General features: G+C 40.8%; 1 protein-coding gene across 4 annotated transcripts in view; it reads right to left on the bottom strand.

Annotated features, from left to right (window-relative positions):
- lyrm4b (LYR motif containing 4) overlaps positions 1-22,382 on the bottom strand; it is a 171,138-nt gene that overhangs the window by 82,536 nt on the left and 66,220 nt on the right. Inside the window, exon 3 of one of the 4 annotated variants that reach the window (XM_078199270.1) lies at positions 14,435-14,583. The exons of the other annotated variants lie outside the window; for them this stretch is intronic. Coding sequence (XP_078055396.1) covers positions 14,560-14,583 — 24 coding nt within the window. The 3' untranslated portion in view covers positions 14,435-14,559. Of the gene's footprint in view, positions 1-14,434; positions 14,584-22,382 lie in introns of those variants that run through there. 4 annotated transcript variants of the gene reach the window in all.

Genomic DNA, 22,382 nt, shown 5'->3' on the forward strand with positions numbered 1-22,382 from the left:
ACCTTGTTCTACGCTGTAATTTCTATGACTTGGAAAAAGAATTATCATTGATTCTGATGTTATAACCCTGATATTTGTAAGGAAAACAAGGGGAGGCAATGGCCTAGTGGTATTATTGCCAGATTATTAATTCAGAAACTCAGCTAATGTTCCGGGGACCCTTAATGCAATGTAGGATACTCAACACTTCCTCTTTTGATATATTGACGTTCTCAAGAGCACTCACACACCTATCTCTGATCTCAACATCTGTCATAGAGTCATAAAGGTTTCCAGCATGGAAATAGGCCCTTTGGCCCAACTTGTCCATGCCGCCCCTTTTTTTTTGTCATGTCATGTCCTTCTCCTTGGTGAATACCAATACAAAGTACTCATTAAGGATTTCATCCACTTCCTGTTGTTCCATGCATAATTTCCCTCCATTGTCCTTGAGTGGGCCTACTCTTTCCCTTGCTACCCTCTTGCTTCTTTACCCTCTTTGCAAAAATAGGCTTGGGATTCTCCTTGACCCTTTTTGCTAAAGACATTTCATGGTCCCTTTTAGCCCTCCTAATTCCACGTTTAAGTTCCTTCCCACTTTTATTGTACTCCTCAAGGGCTTCGGCAGTTTTTAGATGCCGAGATCTATCGTATGCTTCCTTTTCCCTTTTGACTAACCTTACAATTTCCCTGGTCATCCATGGTTTTCAGATTCGGCCATTCCCATCCTTCATTTTTGCAGGGACATCCCTGTCCTGCATTTCAATCAGCTGGCCTTTAAATGCCTCCCACATGCCAGATGTGGATTTGCCCTCAAATAGCTGCCCCCAATCTACATTCCCCAGTTCCTGTCTAATTACATGTAATTGGCCCTCGCCCAATTAAGCAACCACACCGGAGCGCCACTCTTGTCCTTATCCATGACTACTCAAAATTTTATGGAATTATGGTCGCTAAGTCCAAAATGCTCCCCCACTGGAACATCGATCACCTGGTCTGGCTCATTCCCCAGTACCGAGTCTAGTACGGCCCCCTCCCTGGTTGGATTGTCAACATACTGAATCAAAAAGCCCTCCTGGATACATCTAACGAGTTGCTCTCCATCCAAGCCCCTGGTTGTAAGGGATTCCTAGTCAATATAGGGGAAGATAAAGTCACCCATCACAACAACCCTGCTTTTTTCACAAATTTTTAGTATCTACACAGCTGCTTTTCTGTCTCCTAAGGGCTGCTGGGAGGTCTATAGTATACTCCCAACATTGTGATTTTACCCTTCTTACTTCTGAGCTCCACTCATAATGCCTCACTATAAGATCCCGCCAATTGTTCTCCTCAACACAGCTGTGATCTCTCCCTAATCAGCAACGATTTGATTTATTATTGTCACATGTATTAGTATAGTGAAAAGTATTGTTTCTTGAGAGCTATACAGACAAAGCATACTGTTCATAGAGAAGGAAGTTAGAGTGTGCAGAATGTAGTGTTACAGTTATAGCTACGGTGTAGAGAAAGATCAACTTAATGTAAGGTAGGTCCATTCAAAAGTCTAATGGCAGCAGGAAAGAAGCTATTCTAGAGTCGGTTGGTACGTGACCTCAGACTTTTGTATCTTTTTCCCAACAGAAAAGATGGAAGAGAGAATGTCCGGGACGCATGGGGTTCTTAATTATGCTGGCTGCTTTTCCGAGGCAGTGGGAAGTGCAGACAGAGTCAATGGATGGGTGGCTGGTTCGCATGATGGATTGGGCTAAATTCACGACCGTTTGTAGTTTCTTGTGGTCTTGGGCAGAGCAGGAGCCATACCAAGCTGTGATACAACCAGAAAGAATATTTTCTATTGTGCATCTGTAAAAGTTGCAACTCCACCCTCCCCCCCTTTTGTTTCCCTCCTGCCCTGTCTAAAACAATATCCCGGAATGTTGAGCTGCCAGTCCTGTCCCTCCTTAACCATGTCTCCGTAATTGCAATTACATCATAATTCCATATAGTAAAAGGATCAAGAATGAGAGGACACAGGTTTAAAGTGATTTGTAAAATAAGCAAATGAGATGGGAGAAAAACCTTTTTCACACAATTAGTGGCTTGGGTCCGGAATGCACTATCTGGAAGTGTGGTGGAGGCAGGTTCAACCGAAGCATTCAAGAGGGCAATAGATTATTATTTTAATAGAAACACGGAAACAATATGCAGGGGTATGGGGAAAAGGTAGGGGAATGACACTAAGCCATAAAGCTCATTTGGAGTTGGTGCAAGTATGATAGGCCAAATGGCCACTTTATTGCCATAAAAAAAGTGAAATCTGAATTTTAAACAAGATCTAGTGGTATAAATTGAGCATTTGGATTGATTTTCTTAACTTGAGGGGCATTTGTGTCAAGGGCAGCTCTGGTTTCAATGGCATTGTGCTTTGGATTGAAACTAACAAACTCATTTCATGATGATTCTTTTTCAGTTGTTGAAGAGGATCTTTGTTCTATAATTCTAGGCTGGGTTCAAACCTTACTCTTCAGGGTGAAAGAATCAGTGCTTTCTCATATTCTTAACGCTTAATGCTGAATACTTAATGTGAGTACCAAGAGAAAATTGACATCAAAATACAAGATATATTGGAAAATTTTAAAGATGTAAAGGAAAATATCCTGTACCTATTTCATCTGAATAGTTAACCCCAGTAACTGCAGTTATTTGTTTCTGAACCATCATACTTGTAGCATTGCAGATGGCTCAGGCTTGCCTAGTCCCAAAGGGAGGAGTATAGTATTGCCTTCTGATTTTTTTTTAACCGGCGTGGGCGTGTTTCTTGAGGTGACAATGAAATTAAGTGTTTACTGGGTCATCAGGCAGAATTTTAACCTTCCAAGCTTGACATTTCAATTTCAAATTAAAATGTAAATTTATTATTAACACAGATGTGTTACAACAACTTCAATGTACAGCTGAACCTTTCTCTTTAATGTATTTATTTGATGAGCTCAAGACAATCACCAGTGAATGCAGAATATTTGCCAACTGTCTGACGATCCACCTGTCATTTCATAGGAATCACGGGGAACAGAAAAGCTAATTTATTTACTGCAATGAACAAACTCAATATGTATTCAAAGCATACACAGAGTATTGGATTAAAAGAAAACTGCTATTTCTCATCTGAACTACAGGGGGTGCAAGGAGTTCAGGCAGATGATGAATAAAGTCCACTAATTAAGTTTCAAATCACTTGCAGTCAGTATGATTGAGGAGCCAACAGTTAATGTCAAAACAGTATTTTTTTACTGATGACCCTGGTAGATTTTGTTTAATTTAATGATTTTGAATCGAAATCTTCTTTGATAAGATCTGCATGAGAAAACCTCTAACACGTATCCATTATAAGCTCAATGCATCAGTACTTTTCAGCTATTCTCTACAAGTCAACAAAATTGCAAGGACTGGATAATAAAATCTACTAGAGACAGTTTACTGTAAAAAGTAACAAAACCCATCACGTGAAAATACACCGGCATTATATTAAATACATCCTGTACAGTGAGGTTACAATTTTGTCAATCTTCTTGTGTGAATGTCATCTTGATTCAAGGACCATTTCTGCTGAAACTCAAAGGTACTAACAAATTTAAACTTAAGTAACTTCCTTGCCTTCATAAAATTTAAATCACATACAGTCCAAAAAACAACAGGCAGCAGGTCACATTTGTAATCAGATTCATAGAACATAGAACATAATTCATGATGGGGATAGAAGTGGTGTTGGTTATGAACTATGGATACCCAATTCTTATGGTTTACATCTGAGCATCGCTATTAAAGTAATCCTTTTAACCACATTCTTAGGTAGCAGTTGTGCTGCATTTTGATACTACAGATTTACAAACTAGGTTATCTAGACTTTTGTGGTTCATGAGAGAACTCGGGAGTTCCATGGGACCATTCTGTCAGTCATTGTTTTATTCTGTATTTATTGAGTCACCATTATTTCAGCCGTATATTAATAGACTAAAACACATTTTCTGCAGTTAAGTCATTTTTTAAGGTAATTGATATGAAAAGGAGTCTTGGGGTGCACTGGTAGTGCTCTGGGACTTGATGGCCACAGAAAGTGCACTTATAATATGGCCGAACAAGTTGAACAACAATCTGCAAACCCTTCCAATACACCCAAGGTAGGCGCTTCTAGTGGGAGAGTCTCCTGTCAGCCAGAACCTGTAGAAAGCAACAATAAACCACTGCAGTACCTTGCCAAGCACAACCACAGACCAACACATGGAAATCCATGGTTACCAAGGCCCTATTAGGGCATGGTGCCTGAAGTGAGAATTGATATTGGTCTTTAACTAGGATCGAGGCAATTTTTGGATATTAATATTGGTACTGGGAATGCATTCCTGAATTTTCAGGAAATTCACAGTGTATGTTAATATTTATGGGTAAACTATTTGAAAACTGCTATTTTCTACCAATATGCATTTGCTTTTAGTCTATTAGTGAAGGGGTGCCACAATACAGGACTTCCTCAATTGATGATGATACAACAAGGTAATAATCTAAATATAAAACACCACAGCAAATATTCAATAAAGTTTATGTAGACATTTATAATACAAACGTGTCAGATGCGTGCTGTCTGTTCTAAGATCTTTAAATAAAGGAAAATGAACCCAAACAAATCGATTTTCATCAGTTTGCAGCATTAAAATGACAAAGAAAGATAAAACTATATTTGATAAAATTGTAATGTGGGAGATTGGATCATTCGTGATTCCATCATCTCTTGGACCTGGGCTAAAATCAAGCCTGAATCTTGTCAGCCAGCTCAAAGAGTTCCTCTTGCTTGACTATCTCAAAGCAATAACTGCTCCTCAAAAGACAAACTGGCAACATCACTTACCGCCACAGAAATGGCTAACGTGGGAAGTGGAAGTGCACAATGGCGGTGTTCTTCTGAGGCTATTACCAAGACATATAGTTGGAACCAAGAGGAGAATTTCTTTACTCGACATATGGTTGTGTGTCATACCAAACTCAGCAACCACCTAAATGATGCTGAGAATCTGAACATACAATGAGGTTTCATTCCTCAAGGCTAGCATTACTGCTTGTGATAAGCACACACCTGGTGTGGATGGGGTAGAGGTGTGGCGGTTATAATACTTGGGTGAACATGGAAAATCAAGAAGGATACAAGATTATTTAAATTACATAATGCTTCCCCGTTTCCTCCCCAGTTTGGCTGCTTCGGACATCATGTAATGAGGCAAACTACAGACCTTCTCAATTAGTATCAATGGATTATCTTTAATTGACGAGCTTTATACAGGAGGTAGGGTTCTAGGCAGATGTTATGCATGTTTTTTTCTATGTCAGCTATAATTGGGGACATTTAGTTTTCACAAAGAATTAATTGCCCTTTCATATGTGGTGGAAAACTGAGAAAAAAGATACGTCTGTCAATTCCAACATGAATCACAACAGCAACATCCGCTCAAAAAAACTGCCTAGTTACTTTAGCCTTTTGGGTATACAAGTACACTGTGATAAACATCAAATGAAATATTATAAATGAAACTAGCTGTTGGACAAATGCTAATAACAGCTCTGCTTTCATATACTACCCAGATTAAGTACTTCAGAAAAGCACCTAGGAAAATAAATAAACATATGATCTGATCAATTGGAAGTTTTAATCCACAATCTGCCTGACTATTCCACTTATCTCTGCTATGCAATTTAAGTGTTCAAATGATTATATCATGGCTTGACAGGAACTACACGTTCATCAGCTTTCGAGGGAACGCAAATTTATAACAATTTTGTGCCTTACTGGAGTAACTAACAATTTAAATATTTGAAAGCTACCAGGTCCAGTGTAATGTTATTGGAATTAATAGTCCTGAATCATTAAAATACAATAAATCACCAGCCCATACAGAGAACTGATTATAAAGTTCGTCTATGCTTTTCTGAAAGAGCCAAAGTAGTTACTTAAGTGCAGGACGTGTTTATCGAGTTGGGGGATGCAAATTTGAATAGAAAGGCTACAACCTTTCAAAATTTGGTTCCTACTGTGAATTCTGTTTCATTTACTGAATAATTCATATCCAAAGTATTAAAATTCTCTTATGACCTATAAATGAGTATGTTCTGGCTACTTTGTTCAGTTTTTGTGATCAATTCGTTCTTTACCCTATGTAAAGAGACAATTTTCCAATGCCAGTTCTATACATATTTAACAAAAAATTTGATTGCTGTCATATGCAGGGATAACTGGGCATTGTCAGCAGCTTTAAAAAATCAAACAGATTAATGTCTCAGCATAGCTTGCTTAATCCTCCAATTCCATTTTAAAGTCAAAGAAGTTCAAACTTGACCATTTTACCTGATGCACTCTGTCGAGCATTACCAGAAATCTGTGGCATTAAACCGGAAATACATATAATTATGTTCTAACTCCTAGTCACATAATAAAAGAGCCATCCATCTGTAAACAAAATATAACTGGGTCTGACAGGATCTTGGTTCAGCTCAATAATCAGTGTTAAGAAATAAGATGAATTAATGCTTTATAAAACCACTTAGCTTAAATTATCGCTCCTGAAAAGTGTTAGATTTGAGGTAGGGGGTGTTGAAGAAAAAGATATGTCCAGAATTTCCTGAGTGTATAAAACACAATCCTACCATAAAGTAGCTATGAAAGCAACTGAGGGTGCAGAGAATTGCGCAGAACTCAAAAATATGCATGGTGCAACAAAGATGCATTAAAGGGGAATTCCTGCTGAGGCCCAAGGAAGGCAAAAGTTCTGTCCACTCCTTTGGAGGTCAATGGCATAAGAAAGAGGCAATGCTGGCAGGATTATGCCTCCCTGCTCAAACTGCTGTAGCTCCTACCATCCAAGTGCCCAGTAATTTGCAAGAAAAATATCGACATTCAGGGTCATGGAGGGGTGCAAGTACGGCATCAGGTAAATTGTCCTTATAAAATAGCTGGCTGCTAGGTACACCAATAAATAAAACAGAAAATGTTGCAAATATTCACTAGGTCTGGCAGCATCTATCGAAAGGAAGCAGAGTTAGTGTTTCAGATCGATGACCTTTTGTCAGCTTCCAACATTTTATGGGTTCTTTTTTTGAGATTTCTAGTATCCAAAGAATTTTGTTTCTGGATACTCCAACAAGTGCATAGTTCAATGGTAAAATAAATTGAATTTTTCCTTTAAAGATGGTTTGATTCTAATAATCTTTTAAATTCTCTCTTACTTACTGATATTTATTTAGTAAGACTCATTGAAGTAAAATTTACAATTTTACCTACGTTTATGTGTAAATATTACTTCTCAACATTTTATTTTAGACCGTACCGACATTCACTATCAAGGCCCACACAAGAAGAATGGGCAGTGGGGTAAAATACGAAAATAAAGAGATTGTCATCTATTGGGAGTATATTCACAGATGCTGCTAGACCCCGCTGAGCATGTCCAGCAATTTTTTTATTACTTGCTCTGTCCAAGGGTCACAGATACTCTGTAGAAGACAGCACAAGTTGGCTGACAGGAACATTTGGTGCAAAAGCTCAGAGGGTTGAAGGGCAAGAACAAGTGTAAATAACGACAGTGCAATGTTTGTTCATTGGTCACCACAAAATCTGACACATTGGGATTTTCCAGCCACGCTCGCCCCAAGACCGGACCTTTGCCCCCACTTGCTATGATTCCATGGCGGGTGGGATGGGAAAATTCTGCCCGTTAACTTCTAACTGGATTAAATGTCCACCCTCCAAAACTTAAACTCATCCAAAACTCTGCTGCCCATATCCTAACTAAGTCCTGCTCACCCATAACCTCATGTGCTTGACAACCTACTTCCTGGTTAAGTAATATCTGTTTTAAAATTCTTATCCTTGCTTTCAAATCCCTCCATGGCCTCCGAACTCCCTACTTCTGCAAATTCCTCAAGCCTTACAATTCTGAGAGATATCTGTACTCCTCCAATTCTAGCTACTCTACCATTGGTACCTATGCCTTCAGCTGCTGAGGCTTAAGCTCTGGAATTCACTCACTAAACCTCTTTGCCTCCACCTATCTTTATTCCTTGAAAGATTTCCTTAAAACCTACCTCTTTGACTAAGACTTTTGGTCCTCTTCCCTAAAATCTCCTTATGTGGTTTATGTCAGCTTTTACTAGATAATGCTGCTGAGGAGCACCTTCGGATGTTTTCCTGTTTTAAAGATGCTACATAAATGCAAATTATTGTTGTTGAGAAGGACTTGGCGGGTGATGAGTCTGGGAAAATATGCGTAGATAGTTTGTCATGTTGAGATCAAAAAGGAGGTGGTATTGGGGTTCTTGAGAAACATTAAGATAGACAAGTCCCCAGGGCCTGATGGGATATACCCCAGAATACTGAGAGATGCAAAGGAGAAAATTGCTGGGGCCTTGAGAGAAATCTTTGTATCCTCACTGGCTACAGGGGACATCCCAGAGGATTGGAGAATAGCCAATGTTGTTCCTTTGTTTAAGAAGGGTAGTAAGAATAATCCAAGTAATTACAGGCTGGTGAGCCTTACGTCAGTGCTAGGGAAATTATTGGAGATTATTCTTTGAGACAGAATTTATTCCCACTTGGAAATAAGTGGATGTATTAGCGAGAGGCAACGTGGTTTTGTGTAGGGGAGGTCGTGTCTCACTAACTTGATCGAGTTTTTCGAAGAAGTGACGAAGATGATCGATGAGGATAGGGCAGTGGATGTTGTCCACATGGACTTCAGTCAGGCCTTTGACAAAGTCCTTCACGGCAAACTGGTGCAGAAGGTGAAGTCACATGGGATCAGAGGTGAGCTGGCAAGGTGGATACAGAACTGGCTCGGTCATAGAAGTGTAAATTGAGTTTGTGTCTATATATACCCTGTTTGTGAACACATCTCCCACTCACCTGATGAAGGGGCAGTGCTCTGAAAGCTTGTGCTACCAAATAAACCTGTTGGACTTTAACCTGGTGTTGTGAGACTTCTTACTCGGTCATAGAAGACAGAGGGTAGCAGTGGAAGGGTGCGTTTCTGAATGGAGGGCTGTGACAAGTGACGTTCCTCAGGGATCAGTGCTGAGACCTTTGCTGTTTGTAATATATATATAAATGATTTGGAGGAAAATGTAACTGGTTTGATTAGTAAGTTTGCAGATGACACAAAGGTTGGTGGATGAGGACCATCAGAAGATACAGTAGAATATAGATCGGTTGGAGACTTGGGCGGAGAGATGGCAGGTGGAGTTTAATCCGGACAAATGTGAGGTAATGCACTTTGGAAGGTCTAATACAGATAGGAAATATACAGCAAATGGCAGAACCCTTAAGAGTATTGATAGGCAGAGGGATCTGGGTGTACAAGTACACAGGTCACTGAAAATGGCAACGCTGATGGAGAAGGTAGTCAAGAAAGCATATAGCATGCTTGCCTTAATTGGCTGGGGCACTGAGTTTAAAAACTGGCAAGTCATGTTGCAGCTTTATAGAACCTTAGTTAGGCCGCATTTGGAATTTAGTGTTCAATTCTGGTCGCCACACTACCAGAAGGATGTGGAGGCTTTGGAGAGGGTACAGAAAAGAGTTACCAGGATGTTGCCTGGTTTGGAGGGCATTAGCTATGAGGAGAGGTTGGAGGAGCTTGATTTGTTCTCACTGGAACGACGGAGGTTGAGGGGCGACCTGATAGAAGTCTACAAGATTATGAGGGGCATGGATAGTCAGAAGCTTTTTCCCAGGGTGGAAGAGTCAATTACGAGGGGGCATAGATTTAAGGTGCGAGGGGCAAGATTTAAATGAGATGTATAAGGCAAGTTTTTGTTTTACACAGAGGGTGGTGGGTGCCTGGAACTCGCTGCTGCAGGAGGTAGTGGAAACAGATAGGATAGTGACTTTTAAGGGGCGTCTTGACAAATACATGAATAAGATAGGAATAGAGAGATATGGTCCCAGGAAGGGTAGGAGGTTTTAGTTCAGTCCGGCAGCATGGTTGGTGCAGGCTTGGAGGGCCGAAGACCCTGTTCCTGTGCTGTAATTTTCTTTGTTCTTTGAATAAAAGTGCAATGGCCAGGTCACCATTACAGAAATTCATGGTGTACTCATTTAACAAGCAGGAGCACCCTGTATATAACCTCTTGTACCATCCAACAAGAAAGCAAAGACTTAATAGCTGATTTGGGCTGGTCTTCTGCTGTTGATCACAAAGTGCTCCAATTGATTTTCTTGGACAAAAGTGAAACAGAAGTGGTTAGCACTGCTGCCTCACAGCACCAGAAACTTGGGTTTAATTTCAGCCTTGGGTGGCTGTCTGTGTGGAATTGGCACGTTCTCCCCATGTCTGCATGGGTTTCCTCCGGGTACTCCACTTTGCTCCCACAGTCCAAAGATGTGCAGGTTAGTTGGATTGTCCATGCTAAATTGCCCTTTAGCGTCCAAAGACGTATAGGTAGGTGGATTATTGGGGTAAATATGTGGGGTTACAGGGATAGGACCTGGATAAGATGCTCTGTTGGAGTTGATGTGGGCCCGATGGGCTGAATGGCCTCCTTCTGCACGATGGCAATTCTATGATCTGTCAAAGATCAGAAGGGAGGAGAGATATAGTGAAATTGAATTTAATGAATCTGGTATCGAGTGGGCTACTCCTAGAATAAACAAACATGAAAGCTGCTAGATTGTTGAAAAAGGTGAAATGATTTGAGGCAGAGACGAGAACTTATCCCCAATTCCCAGTCTAGCTTAAATGCAGCATCAATTCACATTGTGTGATTGACTTTTCATGCCCTCGGTGTAACTCGAGATGAACAGTTCATGTTACATTGCTAACATTGGGTACATTCCAAGAATTTAAAAAAACAGGGAGAGGATCATCCACAGTAAGATCAGAATGGTAACAAAAATAGAGAAGATAAAGCTGTCAAGAGGCAAATGTCATAATGTAGTGAAAGAAAGAAAGCAAGACAGAGAGGAGAGAGGAAAGAGGAAAGCAAAGAGGAGGAAAGGGAGTAAAGGGAGGGGGAGCCGAGAGAATTAGGCTGAGAAAGAGAATGGAGAGGGAGGAGGAAAGGCAGAGGTTCAAACAGATGAGGAAAATATTTGATCCAATCATTCAAGGAAACACAAAATAGATTGAAAATTTAATTAAAATGTTTACTCATGATCCTGCAGGTTTCAAGTGATTGAATCATATGCAGCCTACTGACAAATTGTGACACATTGATTTAGCCCACTGCTCCAAAAGGTTGGATATCCTTAGTCTAATCAATCCCTTTGGTACAGCTGTGAAAATTGTGAATCGGATGTAGTATTTCCTTGGGAGGTACACTGCCCACTTTTATTGCTCTGTTTAGGAAGGGTGAACTTCATACATTACTCTTCCACAATATATTTTCCAGTTGGTTGCTGGTTACATTGGATTCTTCAATGTCATGCAAAGCCTTGCTTGCTTAATAGAGTGTTAGCATGGAAATTGATCCCCCAAATTTATTGTAACCAGCAACCTTAACCTAATAGTATATTTACAGATTATAGGACCATTTTGTTTAGGTTGACAATTTTGTGGCCAAGATAAGAAACTAGTTCCAGCAGAGAATAAAAATCAAAGAACTACAGATTACGGAAATTGGAAACAAAAACAGAAAGACCTGAAAGCACAGGGATCAGTAAGAATCTGTGCAGACAATAGACAATATGATGGCCTATGTCTGAAACTTAAATCACTCTGTTCTCTCCATAGACTCTGGCTAATCAGCTGTTTATTTGGCTTTTTAAGCATTCTAAAAATTGGAAATTGCCGCATAGATGCCACTGTCACACAATCGGAATTAAACAAATTTTCTTATATAGCGCATAGGATTTCAATTATCCACAAACCTCAGCTGTTTTATCAGGTTAGACATGTGATCTAGCTCCTGCAAAATAAGATTGCATGCTTTAGGACATGAATGAGGTAGGCCTACCACTACCCATAAGTATGCAAGAAGAGAATAAAACTATATAAAGCTGGCTTTGGATAATAAAATGCTAATAGAAATCAGTCATGTACTGGCCATGAACTGGAATAGTTTGGGGCAATTTCCCCCAGCCCGCTGTGTCGATAAGGCAGTGGCCCCGGCAGTGAAGTCTCTGGGCCTGCCAGAGTATCCCCCCAACCAGGAGTGTTTCACTCCAGCGGGCATTACAACAGCTCCCCACTTGCGGGGAGCTGGCAGCCCAATCCCGCTGGAGTGAAGCGGGGCCATGGAGGCCCCCCAGGAGGTCAGGGTTAAAGAGGGATGCCCCCTGGGCACTGCCAGCTTGGCCCCCTGGCAGTACCCAAGGGGCAAAGTGGCAATGCCAAGGGGGATTCTTGGCACTGCCCACCAGGCATCGGGCAGTGCTGGGGGTGGGGCCTAAAGGGACAGGGCCTCTGGGGTTAGGGGAGAGATCGCAGGGGGTCCTGATGCCATTCTGTACTTGGCAGTGACAGAGGGAGGGAAGCCAGCGATCGGGGCTGGCCATCAGGGGTGGGGGTGTGGTTGAGAGCGGGACTGCTGGGGGAGAAATCGAGGCAGGCCCAGACACACCAATAGGGCCCGGAGATCGCACGGCCAATGATGTGGGGTTGGGGGGTTGGCCAGTGATTGGGAGGCTGGCAGTTTGGGGCAAATCCGCACGCTCTGATCTCTGATCTGACAGATCGGTGCCTGCGCAGTGGCCCGCTCAGCGCTATGTTGCCGACCTCTCCAGCGGGAATAAGCCCCGTCTGCAGCTATTTCGTGAGATTTACGCTAGGGCTCTTTGTGATGCACAGAGTATGGGAGATTCATTTTGAAAATCCCACTCAAAAAACCAGTTGGATTTACTCCAGTTTTTACACGAATTTGAATTTTTTTGGGCGAATCCCACCCGTTGTGTGTTCTGTTCAAAAGAATATCGTAATCACATATCACCATGATATTCCAATTACTGATCCATTTATTTCCATTTTTATCACTTGTATTTTTCTGCACTCATTTAAACCTCTACATTCTCATTATTTCTTTTCATTCTTTCTCTTTTAAAATTTTTATACTCATCAAGGATATGTTAAAGCTGGGCAATGGAACTCTTCTCATTTAAGGCAAGTAGTGTCAGCATCTCAGGTTATGTATATCACAGCCGGTTGCAAATTAAAGCTCCCTGTTCGCTGTTTTAACTTTTAAAATGATCCCATACTGCATCAGTAGGGCAAGTTTTCCATTTCTCACACCATGTCAGCCTGTGATCACTCTGAGTGAAATTGGCAATTAGTGCTGGTTTTATGCTACCGTTACATGTCGTGAGGAGCTTGATTGAAATTGCCCTAACCCATTTCACAAAGAATCCTTTTTGTCAGCAATCAGTGGTTATTCTCAATACATCAAGTAAAGCTGAACTGTGCTATTCTGCAAATCCCACTTTTCTAAATTTGTCGGTACAGAAATGTGTCCACGAAGGCAGGCCCAGGGGTGCAAAGCCTGTCTTGAACCCACTGTGCCACTGAGTTATCGTCTCTCATTTTTTTCCAAATGACTTCCTTTTTGCCTCACCCTTCATATCTTATTTCTCACTTATTCTCTTCCACTTCTTTTTGAATTCTCATACATCTCCATAATGTCAAGTAAAAGAGACAGGTGGAAATTCAGGGCTAAATTTGTACATTGCATATTTAACCATCTTTGATAGGTTTTATTTTGTAGGACGTTCTCTTCTGTTTCAGTTTCAACAATCAAGTTATAAGTTTATGAGATATAAAATTATATAAATAAGTTAAAACTAGAGCAATATTCAAGGGAAGCCATGTCATAATTAAAGGAAAAAAACCAATGAAGTCAAAGTAGGAATATGTCATAAAGGGTTCTTCAATGAATGATTGGCATTTGAAGTGGTTTTCTGGGTAGGATAGTGGAAGTGAAAATCTTAAATTATTGAATATAGGTGACCTAATTCTTTTTCCGCTGTATGAATGACCAATATCATCTGTATTTACCTTGTACAACAATTCCCAAAAACCATTATAACTGCACATACCACTTAAGTAGCTGTACTCAGGTCCAATAAGATCATCTTGCATACATAGTAAACTAACCTTGATGCTGGAGATTGAATGCAGTTTAACCATTCATTTCAGTATGTAGCATTAACAATAATCTAGTTTCTCTGTCTCATATAAAACCGTTCAGATGAGAATGAAGAACTTGTGCCAAGCACTTAGACCAGTATTATAAAGTTATAAATTTATAACTTAAGTAGAACTGCACAAAAGGCACCTTTTTTTCTTCATAATGGAGCATCAACATCAAGACACTTCTCTACAAAGACATTTGACAACAAAATTTGTTCCACTGCCCTCCCCACCAACCTTTCTGTAACTAAAAATGCATGCACTTTCATTTCTAGGCAGGTCAGCCTCTCTGAAGGAGGCACATGAATGTTTCTTACCTTCATATACTTTCCTCCTCATGGAAAGCTATGAAGCTGTCAATGGTTGACACCTCAGGATGGCTTTTATGAATCAGTAAATCACTGTGCAAGGGATGTGGCCAATATCTGTTTGCTGTGCACGGCTAACTTGTTGCACTCTCTGGTCCCTTTAAAATAGAGGCATGACTGTGTATGAGCTTATACTAAAGAGAATAATTAAAGAAAATACACAAGAAAAGTTGCTTGTATGTGGTCTGTTTGTTCCCTGAGCGGCACCATCCCTTTAGCTGCATGTCATGCATCCCCGTAGATTAGAAGGAACATTGGAAGAGAGAGCATGGAGCAGAATATGTAAAAGAACACTTAGAAATGTGTTATTCTGCTGGGCTGTCTACATTTCAAATCCCATTCACAAAACATTGCCCTATACCACCTCCCTCATAATATTCAAATGGCAGCTTGACTAAGGTGAGGTACTCTCATTGTTTAAATAGCTTATTTAAAATTGCTGTCTGTTTTCTAAATAGAGCAAAAGAAACATTTTTAAAATTAATTAATTCACAACAAACAAATAGTATACTTGGTAACTCATTTGACCCAGATGCAGTACAGTAAGAAACATTTGTAATTTCTTTAAAATGTCTAACTTTTTTATTGACTGTCAAGGGCTGAATTGCAGCTTTCTTGGATAAAGAAATACTGGTCCATGTGACCTTGCAGCACTTGACCTGGAAGCAGTAGTAATAGGAATGAAATGAAGATAAGTATGTGTGTGGCCAGAAACAAAGGAGAAAAATACAGGAGCTGAAGTGTGAAAACACAGTTATAGGTACAAAGAGAAAGCAGACAGAGACAGAAAGAGGAACACAAAATTCTTGAGAAGCAGCAGCAAACACCTGTCCGGAAAAGGTTTTTATTTCCTGTTTGGAGACAGGAGCTCTTGGAAGCAATGTGCCATCTGGTTAATAGGGTCTAAAATATAAAAAGCTGCGTGACTATCTCAGAGATACTAAAGAGCTGGGTGTTTTCCTAGAAGTCACCAAACCAGGCACCAGGGTGTTATTGGTTGGTTGGCTGAAGAGGAACTCTACACCATCCAGATTGTTGTGACCAACGGGAAAAAGAGTTTGTGGAAGTGTGCCTTACTGATGACAATTTTACCCATGAAATTCGGCATGAAAGCTGTTGTCCAATAGGACTCCTGACCAACCCTGCATGAATAATTTTTCTTATGTTCTTATTGGGGATCAGGTGGGTAGGTGGAACTGATCCACTTCAGATCAGCCATGATCTTATTGAATGGCGGGGCAGGCTCGAGGGGCTAGATGGCCTACTCCTGCTCCTATTTCTTATGTTCTTAAAAAAGAACAGCATATTGTGAAAGCTACATAGTACCACAGTTTTGTGGAGAGTGATGCAACTGTGTTGGTTGTGCAAGACACATCTTTGTTATATTCATTATTTAAAGCAAAATTTACATTTTTAATTGAAGTATCCATGTGTAATTTGCATTTGCTCCGATTTGCATTAATGTAAAAGGTACAAAAAGTGGAATTTTGTTGGTAATTTCTTGATTTGGTGATCATTCATTAATTTTGGGTTTACAATTTCCCCATGGGGATTTTGATTTGATTTATTGTCACATGTAGAGATACAGTGAAAAGTATTGTTTCTTGTGCGCTATACAGGCAAAGCATTACGTTTATAGAGTACATAGGGAAGAAGGAAAGGAGGGGGTGCAGAATGTAGCATTATAGTTATAGCTAGGGTGTAGAGAAAGATAAAATTAATATACAGTAGGTCCATTCAAAAGTCTGTTGGCAGCAGGAAAGAAGCTGCTTGAGTCGGTTGGTGCGTGATCTCAGACCTTCGTATCTTTTTCCTGACAGAAGAAGGAGGAAGAGAGTATCTTCACATCCTGCAGTTATTGGACTGAATAGTTATGTTTGTTTTTTTGCATTAAATGCTTGTACCTCGCAAATTCAATTAAGTTAGTGCCATTTTGTCTGAATCAGGAGCCTGAACTCCTAGAACGTTGGAAAATGAACTTCTCAATTCTCAACTACCTTCCGTAGCTATCAGGATAGGTGACCTTCATTCCCATTCCATAACATCACGTGAACTTTGTTCTCAAGAGATGATCAAGCAGCATAAAACCTCTTTCACTCTAACGCATCACCCGTTTTTTTCAAAGCTTTAAATTAACAAATTAGAATTTTATATCATTATATTACCACAATACGCAGTGATATTGCAACTAGACTAGTAATCCAGAGACTCAGGGTAATTCGCTGGGGACTTGTGTTCGAATCCCACCACAGCAGATGAAGAAATTTGAATTTAATAAAAATCTGGAATTAAAAATAATGATGGGCTGAATGGCCTGTTCCTGAACTGTACTGTTCTATGTTCTTCGTTGATAACCAAGTATCATTGTAAAAATGTCCACTAATGTCCTTTAGGAAATCTACTGTCCCTACCTGGTCTGATCTATATATAATTCCAGACTCACAGCAATGTGGTTGACACTTAAATGCCCTCCGAAATGACCTAGCAAGCCATTCAGTTCGAGGGCAATCAGGGATGGGCAATAAATGCTTGCACAGCCAGTGACACCCACATCCCAAGACTGAGTAGAGAAAAAAGAACTCATGTCAATGATACAGCAACTCAGCGGAATTAAAAGGTTTTGTTTTCTGCAGAAGGATCTCTTTAATCTCCTCTTTGCTACCTTTCCAATTCAGGTTTTGATTTTATAGTGGAGCTCACTGTATCCATTTCAGCTCTTTGATAAAAGGACAGCTTCATCTGCACAAGGTCACACTTGAAGCTGTGAATCATCAAATCTAGAGAACCAGGGATGATGAGTGCTAATGCTTTCGCTTTTGGAGACATTCAAAATCAATACAAGCTTTATTTCAGAACACACTTTTTCCAATTTGCACTTGGTACTTAATTCAGAACTGCTGATCACCAAGCCCAAAGTTCTAGAAGGCGCATAGACTTCAGCTTTCATTCTGCCACACCTCTACTTACTGACATAATTAAACAAATGCAGAAAGTAGGAAAAATGGTTTGTTCTGATTTGATTGTTAAGATTGTTTAGGGCGGCACGGTAGCACAGTGGTTAGCACTGCTGCTTCACAGCTCCAGGGACCTGGGTTCGATTCCCGGCTTGGGCCACTGCCTGTGTGGAGTTTGCACATTCTCCCCGTGTCTGCGTGGGTTTCCTCCGGGTGCTCCGGTTTCCTCCCACAGTCCAAAGATGTGCGGGTTAGGTTGATTGGCTATGCTAAAATTGCCCCTTAGTGTCCTGGGATGCGTAGATTAGAGGGATTAGCGGGTAAAATATGTAGGGATATGGGGGTAGGGCCTGGGTGGGATTGTGGTCGGTGCAGACTTGATGGGCCGAATGGCCTCTTTCTGTACTGTAGGGTTTCTATGATTTCTATGAGATAAGGAAATCACATCAATTGTTTTAATTTACCCTACCTATGCTAAGACCCAGTCAGAGTTTTAATTAAATTTTGAATCAGTGCAGGAGGAGGCCATTCGGCCCATCGAGTCTGCTCCGACCACAATCCCACCCAGGCCCTATCCCCATAACCCCATGCATTTATCCTAGTTAGTCTCCCTGACACTAAAGGGCAATTTAGCATGGCCAATCCACCTAACCTGCACATCTCTGGACTGTGGGAGGAAACCGGAGCACCTGAAGGAAACCCATGCAGACATGGGGAGAACCTGTAAATTCCACACAGACAGTGATCCAAGCTTGGAATTGAACCCGGGTCCCTGGCGCTGTGAGGCAGCAGCGCTAACCACTGTGCCGCCCACTAATTCACTAATATTTTTCAAAATCAATTGGGCTCATTTTTAAGAAGAGTAAAAGCACAATTTTGAAAATTAACATAGAGTATTAGAATAGTTCCATACTTATTTTTATATTAGGTATATAAATTACAGAAATCACTGAATGGCAGTGTCTTATTGATTAGTTATCAGGGTTTAATTCATCAGAATAACTGTGCCTAATTGTAAACATATTGTTATTGTTTTTAAAATGCTACTGCAACTGCTTGTTCCAACCTTATGACACTATTACTGAGCTCCCAAATCGTTTTGCTTGTACTGGATTCACTTAGCATAACATTAATCTATGAAACTAGAAAATCCCAGGTTTGATTCCTGCAGCTGGATTTTACGCTCACCCGCTGGCAAGTTGGTGGTGGACAGGGGGTGGTTCTGTTAAGGACCGATCACTCCCCTCTCCATTTTTCAATGGTATAAAACCCATCACATTTCTACCTTCCTCAGTTCTGAAGAGTCATATTCAACTCAAAATGTTAACTCTGTTTCTCTCTCCACAAATGTTGCCAGACCTGCTGAATATTTCTAGCACTTTGTTTTTATTTCAGATTTCCAACTGTTGAGCACTTTGCTTTTATTTTCAGGGTTAAGGTTTTATCTGGTTCTTTGGCAAATAATTATTCGGTACTGAAACCCAGTGAGCCATATCAGACAGTAAGAAAAATTGTACAAAAAATAGCATTGCAATATATAATGTAAGAATTAACCTAATCAAATTGGTCTCAGGTTTGTATGATAACATCGTATTCACAGTTCTTTTTAAAATAATTTCCAGCAGAACTCACTAAGCATTCTGTATGCATAAAGCCCATGCTTCAGGTTGGGATGCCAGGGCAGGGAAGAAATGTCTGGAAAGCAATCTTTAACCATTGAACTTAAACTTAGCAAAAGGAAAATTGGAGAAAACCAGCAGAGAAAAACTGCAACACAATTCAAGGTATATGTCTATTCAATTCACTTCTCATTTTAAAATTTGGAAGTAAAACTGAATTGAGCAGGTTTTAACCCATTTTTATATATGTAGAGGTCGTTGGAAAATGGACAGATATTTTGAGGTGATTTAATTAATTATTGTCACATGTATCAGTATACAGTAAAATGTGTTGTTTCTTGCACGTTGCACAGACAAAGCATACTGTACATTGGGAAGGAAAGGAGAGAGTGCAGAATGTAGTATTACAGTCATATCTAGGGTTTAGAGAAAGATCAAAATAATACGAGGCAGGTCCATTCAAAAGTCTGATGGCACCAGGGAAGAAGCTGTTCTTGAGTCAGTTGGTACATGTCCTCAGACTTTTGGATCTTTTTCCCGATGGAAGGTGGTGGAAGAGAGTATGTCTGGGCTGCGTGGGGTCCTTGATTATACCGGTTGCTTTTCCAAGGCAGCAGGAAGTGTAGACAGATTCAATGGATGGGAGGCTGGTTTGAGTGATAGACTGGGCTTTGTTCACAACCCTTTATAATTGTTTGCAGTCTTGGACAGAGCAGGAGCCATATCAAGCTGTGATACAACCAGAAAGAATGTTTTCTATGGTGCACCTGTAAGGTTGGTGAGAGTCATAGCGCACATGCCAAATTTCCCTAGCCTCCTGAGAAAGCGTTGGTGGGCTTTCTTAACTACAGTGTCGGCATGGAGAGACCAGGACAGATTGTTGATGATCTGGACACCGAGAAACTTGAAGCTCTCGACCATTTCCTGTTGACGTAGACAGGGGCATGACGTCCACTAAGCTTCCTTAAGTCGCTGACTATTTCCTTCATTTTGATGACATTGAGGGAGAGATTATTTTTGTCGCTTATCTCTTCTGTTCTCCGTCTCATCATTGTTTGAGATCTGACCCATTATGGTGGTGCCATCAGCAAACTTGAAAATCGAGTTGGAGGGGAATTTGGCCACACAGTCATAGGGGCATAAGGCATAAGGAGTTGAGGACACAGCCTTATGTGACACTGGTGTTGAAGATGATCGCAGAGGAGGGGTTGTTGCCTATCATTACTGATTGAGGTCTGTGGGTTAGGAAGTCTAGTATCCAGTCGCAGAGAGAGGAGCTGAGCCCCAGGCCACGGAGTTTGGAGATGAGTTTCATAGGAATAATGGTCTTGAAGGTTGAGCTGTGGTCAATAAATAGGAGTCTGACATAGGTGTCTTTGTTGTCTAGGTATCCCAGGGTTGAGTGTAAGGCCAGAAAGATGGCATCGGCTGTGGACCTATTGTGGCGGTAGGCAAACCGTAGTGGATCCAGCCAATCTGGGAGGCCGGAGTTGATTCGTGCCATGACTAACCTTTCAAAGCAGTTCATAATAATGGATGTCAGAGACACCGGACAATAGTCATTAAGGTACGCTGCCTGGCTTTTCTTTGGTATTGGAATGATGGTCATCTGCTTGAAGCAGATAGGGACCTCAGATTGGCGTAAAGAGAGGTTAAAGATATCTCCGAATACCCCCATCAGCTGGTCTGCGCAGGATCAGAATGTAGACTCACTACATTGGTTAGATTTAAGACGTGACATTTGTGTATGAAAATTATTTTGAAAAAATTACCTTCTGACAGGTGAAGAAAATACATATTTTATGAACATGCTACATCCCCCCAGACATTCTCTATCTACAGGGCTATTGATGGAATCTCTAGAGCTTTTCATTTGGTAAGATCACATCTGTGCATAGGTTCTAGCAGATGAGCAATAAGCCTGGCAAAATCACCAAATAGTTCCAGTGGACAGGAATTTGGATCCTGTCACTGCACTGTCGTGTTCAGTTATGTGTACAACAGAAAATCTTGGTTCAGTAACTTTGAAATTTGGCATGGTATCAAAATGGATGGAGAAAGCGTGCTTTCTTCCAGCATGCAAAAAGGATTTTTAGGAAAATATCATGTAGTTTTATAAAAACAATGCGTGGCTTATCAACCTGTCAGAACTGAATCAAATTTTTGCTCCAGAGAACTGAGCCATGGTTCAAATCCTGAACATTCCAAATCATTCAGCATCCCTTTTACCCAGAGGACAGAAGCAATATGTTTTTCGGCAGAATAACAAAGCCATTATATAAATGTGAAGACAATTTTAGATTTTCCTTTGCAGCTATTTAAAGCAGTATCCAAGGAGAGCTGGCTTTTCCACTGCAATCTTCATACTAGTGTAGGTGGTGTCTTGTCATAACAAGCAATCATTTGTTTCATTATACATATTTTGGAGTATCTCCAATTAAAAAATAATGCAACCTTCAAACAAGACCAAAACCGTAGGATTTTGTCTGCTCTACAATTTGCAACCTGCAACTGTCCTATTGTTAAGATCATGTAGGAAATAATAGGATGGATGGTGAAGAACATTCTAGCTCATTTCACGTCCTCAACATATTTACGTAATATTGCTGAAGCTCACTACACTGGTAACTGACTGTCAGCAGCAACACAGCAAAAGTGGTGCACACTGTTGGAAATCGTTTAAAGCATCAGATTATTTGGAATGTTTAAGCCAGACAAAATCCCCGGGGCTTTTAAGGGATGTGGGGTGAGGGGGAGAGAAAATAAATATTTAAAGGAATGGGGGGAGTGTTTATGAAAAGTGACCAAAAACTTGATTTGAAAGTTGGGGTTGAGATTCTTGGGCTCCACGTGCTCGTGTACAAATCATGATAGGACCGGGGAATTGTGGGAGAGCGGCCATAGCACAGTTCGAACTGGTGAGAACACCTTTTGAAATTCTCAATGCTCCCACGGCAGGATGCCAAGCGAGGGCGTGAACCAGATTAGCATATTTAAATCATTTAAATACGCAAGGTCAGATTGGAGCTGGATTCTCCAATTCTCTGACCTTCGGATCCAGTGGGAACCCGGCATGAATCACTATTGTTCTGCACAAATGGAGACTAGTCGTAATCGTCATGCCAGGGGGGGGGGGTTCTGAGACAATTGAAGCCCCTGGGTAGTCAGGGAAATGGCTGGTTGGTGTCCTAGCACTGCCCCCTGGCACCTTGGCTTTGCCAGCCTGGCATAGTGAAGGTCGCACTGCCAGGGTGCCATGGTGGCAGTGCCAGCTGGGTTTGTGTAACGTTGGGGCGCCCTTTTAAAACAGTGCTCTGATCTCTG

Source organism: Mustelus asterias, chromosome 2 (assembly GCF_964213995.1).
Source record: "Mustelus asterias chromosome 2, sMusAst1.hap1.1, whole genome shotgun sequence".
Lineage (NCBI taxonomy): Eukaryota > Metazoa > Chordata > Chondrichthyes > Carcharhiniformes > Triakidae > Mustelus > Mustelus asterias.